Here is a 12657-nt window from a genome sequence, read left to right as displayed (position 1 = left end):
ACAAAACTTAACTCTTATTTACTGCTATTTATTTAATACTTAAAAGCCAATAGTTTTCACATTTCCTATTTTATAAGAGAATTATAGTAATACAACATAATACACTAACATTTCTAGAACTGTACTGTAGAATATGATGTTCAGTAACCTTATATAGCTCTTAAGGTTTAAACTAAAATAAAATGTACCATGAGTCTCTGCTTGCCATACTTCAAGAGTTATAGTAGTTTGTGTGGCTAATGATTATCATATTGGCTATAAAAATGAGATGAATACTCTTTCAAAAAATTTTAGGTGCTGGGCTATACATCAGAAGTGGGTGGGGTTTTTTGTTGTTGTTTTTTGGTTTTTTGTTTTTTTTTTCTTTTGGTTTTTTGATACAGGGTTTCTCTGTATTGATTTGGAGGCTGTCCAGGAACTCTGTGTATACCAGGCTGGCCTTGAACTCACAGAGATCAGCCTGCCTCTGCCTCCCATGTGCTGGGATTAAAGGCTGGGATTAGATGTGCATTCTAATCTCCTCTACACCTCATTTTTCAGGACTATAATATATACAGACACACACAAAGAAGAAAATCCATTCATGTATATCATATATGCATAGATGGGTACACATTCCCTTTTTCCATATGTAACTATATCATTTAATCTTTACACACCAGAGATGTAATCTCATTTTTAGTGCTGCCTATAGTAAACATATTTTAACAGCACGAATAAACAATAGTTTTACTATTTTTCTCCTTTTTTTATTAGGAAATGGATATACCTTGTGCTAGCCGGTATGCTAGTAACTCATTTCTAAACATTGGGTTTTATAAAATAAAGATGGCCACATCATTAGCCCCATACCTCTGATGAGAGTATGTCTCAGAAAGGTTAAGTGATTGACCTAGATCACAGAGCCAGTGGAAGACAGTTTTACTTTGCACTTCTATTTAGTGCTGACATCAGTAACTTATGCAGGTGTTGCAACCAGAAGTTCAAAACTTGGAAGGTAGTGAAGGATGTTTCTATTCTAAGATGTTGAAATCCAGCTTCTATTTTTATACTATTAGGTGGTAGGTCTATTTAACAAGACTCAGGAATAAAGAAGTAGAGTTATACTAATAAACTGATTTTTATCAATGACTGTAGATTATTATCTATGCCCTGTTTATTACTGAAGTCTGCTTTGATATCAAAGCCTCAGAGGAAGAATAGGACTTAAGGATATAGTCCAGTTTATTGGACATTAGCCAAGCCCTAGGTTCAATACCCATAACAGCACACACACCCCCCAATTTGGTTTTTACCTTTTATATTTTCACTTTTCGTTCATTAAACTTCTCTTTTCCTTAGCAGAAAGTGAAAGATCTATTTGGTCTGGAAAAAAAATGAATTTTTCTTCTTAGCAATGTCAGAATTATCTGGAAAATTATAGGCCAGCTGTGAAAAATGCTGGCTGCTTCATGCTTTACTTGAGGTTTTTGTTTTGTTTCCTTGCTTTCTGCTTCTGTTTTTGTTATAGATGGGCTAGTTTGGTAGAATCAGTTTAATCAGTCAGATATGAGTACCACATCTGACACGTAGATTTAACTAGACCCCTCAACAGTACTATCATTATAGCCATAATTTTAATTTATTCACAAACATGTTATTGTTCAAAACTTCTAAAGTCATTTATATCATGTCTTAGGGTTACTATTGCTGTACTGAAACACCATGATCCAAAGAAACTTGGAGAGGAAAGGGTTTGTTTGACTTACACTGTTCATTGTTGAAGGAAGTCAGAACAGGAACTCAAACAGGGCAGGATCCTGGAAGGGTGCTGCTACTGGTTTGTTTCTATGGGCTTTGCTCAGCCTGCTTTCTTAATAGAACCTAGGGATAGTACCACCTACCATGGGCTGGGCCCTCCCCCATTAGTCACTAATTAAGAAAATGTCTTAGAGCTGGATCTTATGGCAGCATTTTCTCAATTGAGATTCCCTCCTTTCTTCTGACTCTAGCTTGTGTCAAGTTGACATTAAACTATCCAGGACATATCTCACGTGTCTTTGAATCATCCTGGTACACTTTGCCCATTTGATATCATTCCATTCTAGTTCATCTAATAAGTCATTAGGAAGGGACTCAATATATTCTTTATGTTAGGAACTCGTTTTGTTACCCTGTTTTGGAAAGCCAGTGTATCCTTTGGAGCCTACAGGACATGTTACCCTCATGGGGGTGAAAGGTTTGGTTCTGCTTTTGTTAGCTAGTTTTTGTTTTTATTGCTTTAAGGCACAGACAGGTTAAACCTATCAAACCTTCTATTTTTCAGTTGTAAAGACCCTTTGCTCTGAGTAAGCAGGGATCTTCATAGCTGTGGTAACAGAAATCTTTTAAATGGCCCTGGCAGTAGATGGAAAGAAAGCATTTAGGCTGAAACCATTACGGCCTAGTTGCCAGTAGACTTACATTTGAGCTTGACTAAGATATTTGCTTGTTTTTTCTTTTCTTTACTCTTTTTATTAAGTTTCAATCCAGAGCCTTAGGTTTGCTCATCTCCTGTACCATCGAGCTGCACCTCAAACCACTATACAGTTGTAATTGGTGTTCTCTTATCCAACCCAAAATGTTTAAGGCATTTTCCCCCCTTATATGCATGGTAGTGAGGAACTGTAATCCCAGCTACCCAGGATGCTGAGGCAGGAAGATTACAGGTTCAAGACATGCCTGAGCTACAAAATGAGTTCAAGACTGAATCTGGAGAACTTAAAGAAACCCTGTGTCCAAATAAAAACTAGAAAGATGCCTGGGGAAATAGCTCAGTGGAGGAGTGCTAGCCTGATATCCCCAGGACCATATTTTAAATCCTTCAGACCACAAAATGGCAAAAAAACATTGCTATTGAGACATCATTCTCTTTGCTTATTTTATTACTTTTTAGAATAAAGTTAGTATAAATATAATTAACAGATGATGTGTGTGTATTAAGAAGTTAAAATCACATTTTTTTTTCTGAGACAGAGTTTCCCTATGTATCATTCATTGGCTGTCCTGGAACTCGTTCTATAGACCAGGCTGCACATGTTCTTTTAAGGAAAAGAAAAGTAGAGAAGAAGAAGAGATCTTAACAACCCTTTCTCCTAATTATATTCTAGGATTGAGAATAATTGCATCCCTTGGTCAAATTTCAGTTTTATTTTATAATCTTATCATATGTATTTAAACTATACATTTATCTACCAAATGATAGATAGAAGGCATAGGTATTGAAGCAACCTGTGTGCTTTTTATATATGCTTTTTTCCTGAGCGTGTAGCTAGAAGTGAATTGGCAAGGTGAGACCTGAATCATAGTGAGGGTGTCTAATGATATGATTTTTTTTTATATTACATTATCCACAAAAGCAAGCCAACAACTGAAGTTAAGACTTGTTTACTGCCGGGTGATGGTGGCGCACGCCTTTAATCCCATCACTCGGGAGGCAGAGGCAGGCGGATCTCTGTGAGTTCGAGAACAGCCTGGTCTACAAGAGCTAGTTCCGGGACAGCCTCCAAAGCCACAGAGAAACCCTGTCTCGAAAAACAAACAAACAAACAAAAAACAAGACTTGTTTACTAATATGTATTTAGTGTTCACTCTAGTACAGGCACAATAATAGGTGCCAAAAGGATTAACACCTTAGTTTTATGCTACAGATACCACATCATCTTCATAGTTCATAAATAAGAGCATCTCTATGTCATAGGAGTGCAAGAATGTAAAATTAGATAGAATAGTGCTTATAATTTTGAGATATTGAGAAAACTTTTAAAAAATTAGAACACAAGGTAATTCTTTTGTGTAAGTATGGATATAGATGACTTGTTCTGTGTGGCTAGAAGAATTATAAGCAAAGTTCTCATACAGTATGCACTTCTTGAATTTGCTTGTCCTAACGGCACTCAGCTGAGTTCCATGGCATTGTAATTTTACCTGTCTTTACATAATGGATTATGCTTCTCTTTAGGTTTCTATATATGCTGTACCAGAAAAAATTGGTCAAGTTCACCATGCCTTGGACACAACTGTAAAGCTCCTTGAATTTTATCAAAATTACTTTGAAATTCAATACCCACTTAAGAAATTGGGTAAGAATTTAATAGTGCCTTGATTTTTAGTAAAATTTAAAATGAAGATTTGCTTCACAAATGATATTTTAGAAAAAGCTTTTGCCAAAGTTATCTTTAAAAAACACTAAGAAACAATGTTGTAAAAATTGTACATGTTAAGTTTATTTACAATCTATAAGTTTTCTGAACCTGAACTTTAAATTATATAACTTCTAAGTTTATGGGGTTGTAGGAATTTGTTTAGGACTCCGTCTGGAGTTTTCTAACTCCCAAAAAATTTCTGATTCAAATAATAAAAAGTACATTCTGGGAACACATGAAGGCAAGAAGATTTAAGTTCTTTTCAGCATGATGCTGGTTCTGAAGAATTTAATGGGGTTCGATTTGGGCTTTGTCTTGCTTACTCCAGTCTGAGTCATTGTGAGAGAAATGGGCTATTGTTTTCTTTGTTAGGGGACAGTGGGATTTTTGATCATCAAAGGGTTTGATCAGGTGTTCCTCAGCTGACAGCAAGGGACAGAGCATGTAGATCCAGGAAAAGGAAGACTTTGTCACTGTCTTACTGAGTAGAGATTCTTGACTCTTAGATAAGAAGTTGATCTCTTCTTTCTTATTATGTCCAGATTTGGTGGCCATTCCTGACTTTGAAGCGGGAGCAATGGAAAATTGGGGCCTGCTTACGTTCCGAGAAGAGACTCTTCTGTATGACAATGCCAGTTCTTCAGTAGCAGATAGAAAATTGGTTACTAAAATCATCGCTCATGAGTTGGCACATCAGGTATTGCCATCCAGTGCCATTACGTCTAAAGCCCTAGAGTTTTAGTAAACACCTGCATATTATTAAATATCTATTCTGTGATTGTAGTGTTGCTGTTATATAAAAAATGCTTTTAAACAATCTGTTAGAACTTCATTTTTAAGTCATTTTCACGTCCATTATCTCATTTCACAGTGTCCTAAAGTGAGTGGAAATCCCATTTTACACATACTGAAACTGAAACTAAGCTCTAAGAAATGATTGGTTTGAACTCACACAGGTATTAAATGGTAGCATTGGGCCTTGAACAATAACTCTATCTTCAAATTATCTTTTTTATTTACCCTAGTGCTGGGACCAAACCCAGAACTTTGTGTTAGACAGTACTTTACCTCTGAGCTAAATTCCTTAGCCCAAGAATATCATTTTCCCCATAATAATACATATCTGTACTACACCTAGCCAGCTGCTCAGTGTAACCTTGTCGGATAGAACTTTTTCCCTTAGTTACACCATCTCCCTTACTATGTGACGCAGATTTCTCCTGCCTCAACTCTTGAGTACCAGGTCATATATATGGGCTCTCATACCCAGCTTCTACTAACAATTCTTGAATCACAATTATCAGGACCAAATCCTTTTTCTGTTTCCTGCTAGAATGGGGTTCTCTATTAATGTGTGAGAATGAGCTCTTCCCAGTATAGAGTGCAGGAATTCTTTGTTTAAGATTAAAAAAAGAAAAGACTTGTCCATGTACATCCCCATTCCCAAGATATTATCTCTCTTGTGCCCTATATATGAGTGTAGGGTATGGCCAGTTAACTCTGTCTCAAACATCATCTGTACATGACTCTGTGACCCTTGTAAAAACTTCTTGGCAAGATTATAAATGATACATATTTTTTCTAACCCTGTCATTTCTGGGACCACTCATTACCACTTTGAATATTTCTCTTATATTTTTCTTTCATTTGGGGCTTATAACTCATCTTCCTGTTAAACGTATTTTTAAGATAGTATCTTAGAAAAATTAATGATTGAATTCTCAAAAGTAATTTATTTTGTTGTGGTAATAGCCTTAATTTTTTTACTACTGATATGAAATAAACCCCAAACCATATTGACAAATATGACCACTTTTTATTGAAAGTATTTTAAAAAGAAGTTTGGTGTGTGTGTGTTTGTGTGTGTGTGTGTGTGTGTGTGTGTGTGTGTGTGTGTGTCTGTCTGTCTGTCTGTCTGTCTGTCTGTCTGTCTGTCTGTGAGTGTTTGAGTACGTGGGTGCATATGTGGAGAACAGAAGAGTGTACCAGGTGTTCTCTTCCATCACTTTCTACCTGTCCTGAGGCAGGGTCTCTTTATCACATTTAGTGAGGTTGGGAGCCACAAACTCCAGTGATTTGCCTGTTTGTACCTCCCTAGAGCTGGGATAGCAGACTTGTGGAGAATTACATGGTGGCTTGTTACATGGTTGCTGAGATCCAATCTCAGGTCCTCAAGATTGCAGGCCAATGGTAATTGTTGAATCATCTCTACATATCCAAAAGAGACTTAGGACGGTCTCTTACCTTTTGCCTTCTTTTTACTACTATATATAAGAAAGCATTTAAAGATTTCTCTGATTTCCTCTGTGTGTGCGTGTGTGCGTGCACACCAGCTTCTATAAGAATGTTTCTTGAATCTTGTGTGAATCATGTCTTGAACTCAGGTAATGGAAGAGAAGCATGGAATCCAGACTCTGACAGTAGGAAAACTTTTGCTTGTCATAGAAGACTGTATATATAATGGAAAATAATTTTACTAACTTGGTATTAGATCAGATAATTTCATTATTTAAGATGTCTCACTTAAATGAAACAGCTTAAAATTGTTATTATCTGTATAGTATGAATTTTTAACACACATTTTAGTAAATATATTCATGGTCTTTCCTGATTCTTCCCATTTAGCTAAGGTAAAATGCTGAAGTTTTTATTTTACTTCTAAAATAAGTTTATACAACTTTTAAAGTCCTTTATTTTTTTGGTACAGTTTATATAACTTTTATAAGTCCTTAATTACTCTGGATATAGTTTCTTTTAAGATTTTAATTTGATTATCTGTAATTAGCCTGACAGTTAATCCAGTTAAGAAATTCCTGGAAATATACATGTCATGCTGGTCACTATCTTGTCTTTCTTACAGTGGTTTGGTAATCTGGTTACAATGCAATGGTGGAATGACCTGTGGCTAAATGAAGGCTTTGCGACTTTCATGGAGTATTTCTCTGTGGAAAAAATATTCAAAGAGCTCAACAGTGTAAGTACTGTGTTTCTTTATCCTGTGAGGAGGGAATAGTGAGGTTATGAGTTATTTACCTTGTATTTTCTACACATTTGAGGTAATTTTTAAGAAAGTTACAGCAAAATCTGTAATTCTGGAGATTTTATAATTAAATTCACACTCTTGCTTATTGATGTATTTCATTGAACATTGAAATAGTTATGTATGATCTTATTTTTTTTACATTGGATGAATATTTTAAGTGCTACATTTTATTTTTGATATGGTTTGTCTGTTTCAAGGAATTTAGATAAAGTTGGAAAATTTGTTAAAATTAAAACTATGTATAAAGAGAAATGAAGACTGACTTTAGTACTACTTTTTATATTGTCACTGAATGTAGTCTTTGAACAGTTCTTAAAAAACATGTAAGTTAATTTAAAAAACATGTAAGTTGCTAAAATAAATGATAAATTTGTCCTTGCTGCATATAAACTGCATATAAAATTTGTCATCCAGTTTCCAAGACTTGAATACCATCATGTTATAGAGAGGCATTATGCTTTGAGTTGCATCATTAGAGTTTGGAGATATTTCCTGTACTCACAGATGTTCAGACATAGTAGGCCATAATTTGGCAGGTATTGCTGAAATAATTCAAGCATTTTTGGTTAGCTGAGGGGCAGTATGAAATGTGGTCTCCTTAAACTATAGGAAAACCTCCCACATAGACATGTTTTCAACCCTAAAATCCTATGACTTGCTTTTAGACTCCCTACGGATATTATCCAGGTACTTTCAGTAATATTCTTGAACATTTAAAGTTTGGCAATTTTTTATAGAGAGCTTAATTAAAACTGCAAGTAATTTTCAGTTGGAATACTAGGTGGGTAGTTTAATCAGTATGTTACTAAATTAACCAATGAAATACACAGTTTTACCACTTGGGGGTGCCCAGAATGCTTAAAATGTAATGTACATTCTAGGGGCACTCTCTTGGCTGAACTCTCTCTCTCCCTATGCTTTCAGACTGAGTTGTACTTTATTTAAAATAACCTTAACTAAGAATTGTATATTTTAATAGAAACTCAAGGGTAAGGACCAAGTTTCTGTCCTAAGCTTCAATTTTTATTTTAAAAATATACTTTAACTTTTGTTGAATATTTATCTTGGATATTCCGATTTGCAAATTTGCTTTCATTAGTTTGTAGATTCTTACTTTTACAGTTATGCTCTTCTTTTGGAAATAATTCTTATACCCCTCAATTCTAAGTACAGTTTTAAATTTAAGGAATATTCATACACTGTAGTTTCAGTAGCTTTTTTGCTAAACTTTAGTGAACCCAGGTTTTTTCATTCTGTAGCATAAATTGTATAAATGCTATAATTGCTATAACTGGTCATGACTTCCTACCACTTTATTTTTTTGCTAGTATGAAGACTTCCTAGATGCTCGATTTAAAACTATGAGAAAAGATTCCTTGAATTCATCCCATCCCATATCATCATCTGTTCAGTCTTCAGAACAAATAGAAGAGATGTTCGATTCTCTTTCCTATTTTAAGGTATTACTATGCACAAAGAAATGTACTTTTTTTTTTTGAGACAGTGTTTCTCTATGTATCCCTAACTGTCCTGGAACTCACTCTATAGACCAGGTTGGCTGTGATCTCAGGGATCCTCCTGCCTCTGGCTCTCAAGTGCTGGGATTAAAGACATGTGCCACCATCACCCAGCTAAGAAATATACTTTTAGTGGACTTCAGACTCATTTTGTAAGTCAGCAAACAGCCTAATTCATATTAAAGATTGAATAAACATTGCTTTGGGTGTTCTTTTAAACTTTAAACTGTTTAAATTTTAAATATGTAAGTCTGTTTTAACTTTTGTGAGTGGTTCTTTCTTTGTCTCCCTCTTAGTCACTATGACTAGTATTCAGGCAGTGAAGCAGATTCCTGTCAGAATTCATCTCTCAGAGTTAGTTTTCTCTATTAATCTACAAGCAGAATGTGTCCTGAGCAAAGCTCTTTATTGTGTTACTCAGAATTGTGGTATTTTCCAGAATCAAGATCTCCAAAATAATTAAGCAAAAAAGTTATTTTAGTAATTGATGATTCTGATTACCCTTCAGGATGTGAATCGTAAATACCAGGTTTGTGGATGGAAAGTAGAAGCTCTGATGGGAACTGAACATGTTGGAGAGCAGAGGAAGTGTGGCACCAGGGTTACTTGAATTTATAATATCAGGGGGTGATGTTAAAACCAGTTAAGCTTTTGTTTTGTTTCTCTCGATGAGCCCTTCATGTTTTGTTGTCAGATTACTTGGCTAGTAAACCCCATGCTGTATAGAGAAGAAAACATATAGAACACGAGAGGATAGAACCCACATTATCAAAAAGCTCAAAATTGGGTGGTAAATACACATTGAATAGTAGGAGAAATTGTATGTGCTGAAATAGTACACAGAGTAGGAGAAATTGTATGTGCTGAAATAGTACAGAGAATTTGTGCATGTTGAAGAGATACTCTGGAGAAAAATGAGGTTTGGAATACCTCTAAGATCACAAATGACCACAGTAGTGTGCTCTGCAGAGAAGAACAGGAGTGCTGATGGCTGGGACTGGACATTTATGCAGAGATGGAGCCAGAGTGAGTTAGGAAGATAAGAAAGGAAACATGAGCCTCAGCTGCCACAGGTCCTGAATGCCATAAGAAAGCTAGGCATTTTTTAAATATAAGGATGATTTGATTAAACTTGATATTTAGAAAACTTAAAATTGGATTCAGTATATAAAGTGGATTAGTAGGGAGAGAATAAAGATGGGACGTGGTGCTGAACATCAGACATGCAGTGGTGAATGTTTGAAATGAATGGTCAACAATGGGAAGAAAATAGATCTAAAAATAAAGGTGAGGTTTTGAACTTGAAGGACTTGGTGGGTGACAGGGTAAGATAAAGGCAGAAATGTTTTCCAGATTCGAGCCTTCATCAGGAAGTAATTTATAGTACCTTTAACAAGAAATCAGGAGTTTAATTTGATCTAAAATATATACTTTAATTTCCCTTTATCTGTAATTTTACTTTCCGTGGCTTCAGTTACCTATTATTAGCCATGTTAAAAGGAAAAGTTCAGTAATAAGCAATTCATAAATTTTAAACTGCATGCCATTCTGAGTTGTGGGACAAGCTTATGCTGTCCTGTCTTGGTATGAGTCAACCATTTCCCCGATATCTGCCTCCACCTGTTCATCACTGAGTTCCATCTCAATTATCAGATTAATTGGCTTAATTAGGGTTTATAGTCAAGTCATCTTATGAGTGATCTCTCATGTACAAGAAATGTCTGGTTACCGAAGCAAAGGTATGAAGTGGTTCCTTTAAGTGACAAAGTCAAAGTTCTCAACTTTATAAGAAAAGAAAAATTATAGGCCTGTCTAGCTAAGATCTGCACTAATAAGTTTTATTTATCTTATTAGGAATTATCAATATTTTTTTATATAATTCATAGATTAAATTGTAGAGGAAAGCATATCATATGTAAATTTCTTGTGCCATGTGATCATGTGATGTCTGGCATTCACTAGGGGTCCTAGAAATTATCCCCTGTGGATAAGGAAACTACTGTATTCTATTTTTTTTTTTTTTTTGCTATGGTGATTTTTAAAGCTCATACTTCAATGTTCAGTAAGGAACAGTTTAAAACATGTGTTTTTACTACTACACACAGGTTAAACAAAGTTATTTCAAGACATGTTATAACAGAGCTCTGACACCAATCATCTAAAACCAGAATACATTCCTTCTGATCATGAGATCAGTAGCATACTTAACCCCTGACAATATGGTAACTACATATTTTACAGTTGGAAATTTGGTCATATCCCATATCACTGAGAAAAATAGAACACAATAATTTCAGTATTTTGTGCAAGAAGGAACAAATGGCTGGGGAGGTGTGTTTGACAGACATATTCCATTTGTTCTTCATAGTCACCAAGCCACTAATACAGGTTGCCTTGTGAGGGTTCATTCATTAGCCAGTTTTGAAAGTACCATGTACCAATCACTGTTCTAGACTCTGGGGATTCTTTAGGAGACAAACTGGATGTTTCTTTGGAGTATCATTTCATGGTTCAAATGTAGAGGCAGGTATTAGATAGATAGAATTAATAGGTGCTATATTAGATGAAAGAGAAATGAGAATAACAAAGAAAATGCCGTTTGATATAGCATAATTGGTGAAGGCCACTTGTAGGCAGGCAATATTTGTAACCCATTTGAGAATGGAGCCTATAGGCTCCTGGAGACAAATATTTTAGGGAGAACTAATTAAAGTATAGATTTTGTATGCAGAAAAGAGTTAATGTCACAGTGTTAGAACAACTGGCCTTTGGTAGTCTACCTACAAGGCCATTCCTTAGCTGGCATTTGGCAGTCCAGATTTGGTGGCAGCTTGTACTGTTCATGATGAAAATGATTTACTCTCCTAAGCTATACAAAGAAAATGTAGTTATGCTGAATGTCTGCTATTCTTTGGAAGCTCTGGAATTTGGGTATATGCAAATAAGAAGGTACTTCTATGCTAATACTGTTATCTTTAAAAAGTGGCACCAAAGAAAGATGCCATGTGACAGAGTTCAAGTGGAGGGCCTTTTTATTAGGGAAAGGGATCATAAAAAGGGAAAAGGGGAAAATTAGCCTTTGGGGACAGGAGCCGGGCATAGGAAAGAGAGGCGGGGGGGGAGGGAGGGAGGGAGAGAGAAACACAGGGAAAAAAAGAAAAGAAAGAGGAGGATGGGAGGTGGGCAGGGCCCTTTTAGAAGGGAACATAGTGAATTGCACAGGTGGTGCTCTTAGTGGCTGCAGCTGAGGGCATATTCTGTCAGATCCCCAAGGACAGGCTGGTAGAGATGCCTGAATACTAACAGCTAACCCTCTACACCTAGGCAAAACAAAGTTTGGATATTGGATTTCTTTTAACCGTTACTTTGGTTATCAATATTTCATACATTATCACAGCTTGCTAAAGGAAAGCAGCACATCCTGTCTGCCAGGAGCCAGCCCTGGAAAATTGATGCCTGCCTTCCTTTAGACTACATCCATGTAACTACTCCTCAGTTGATTTTACCCTGAATGTTTTCATTGTAATGGATTATAATTATGAGTGTGCCTATCAGCTGAGTTTCATGAATCCTTTTAGTGCTACATCTAACCTGGGACTGGTGTTAGGAAATTCCACATAGCTTAAGGTGACGGATTACTTTTCATGCTCAAGCATAATGTAGGAGCAGGGTACTTGAAATAAAACAATAGAAAACTAATAGATGAAGGCAACAGAATTATAAAGTGCACTCATTGTGAAGTGTCATATATAATAAGGCCCTTTTATTCTAGGTGAAGAAAAAACAGTTGATCAGGGAAGTAACATGATATGTGTTACTATGCCCATGTTTATAACACATGGACTCATGATTGATTAGGCAATTGTCATAGATGGACTATGATGGTAATGAGATATGATTGGACACGGAATGTGTTGCAAAAAAATAGCATTTG

General features: G+C 35.7%; 1 protein-coding gene across 1 annotated transcript in view; it reads left to right on the top strand.

The window, feature by feature from the left end:
- Positions 1 to 12657, top strand: part of Lnpep (leucyl and cystinyl aminopeptidase) — a 72313-nt gene that overhangs the window by 29165 nt on the left and 30491 nt on the right. Inside the window, exons 5-8 of the mRNA XM_027401213.2 lie at positions 3980 to 4100; positions 4706 to 4860; positions 7024 to 7137; positions 8535 to 8666. Of these exons, the coding sequence (XP_027257014.1) occupies positions 3980 to 4100; positions 4706 to 4860; positions 7024 to 7137; positions 8535 to 8666 (522 nt within the window). The remainder of the gene's footprint in view (positions 1 to 3979; positions 4101 to 4705; positions 4861 to 7023; positions 7138 to 8534; positions 8667 to 12657) is intronic.

Source organism: Cricetulus griseus, chromosome 2 (assembly GCF_003668045.3).
Source record: "Cricetulus griseus strain 17A/GY chromosome 2, alternate assembly CriGri-PICRH-1.0, whole genome shotgun sequence".
NCBI lineage: Eukaryota > Metazoa > Chordata > Mammalia > Rodentia > Cricetidae > Cricetulus > Cricetulus griseus.
Note: the sequence above shows the minus strand (reverse complement) of the source record. Positions and strands in the feature narration are given on the sequence as shown.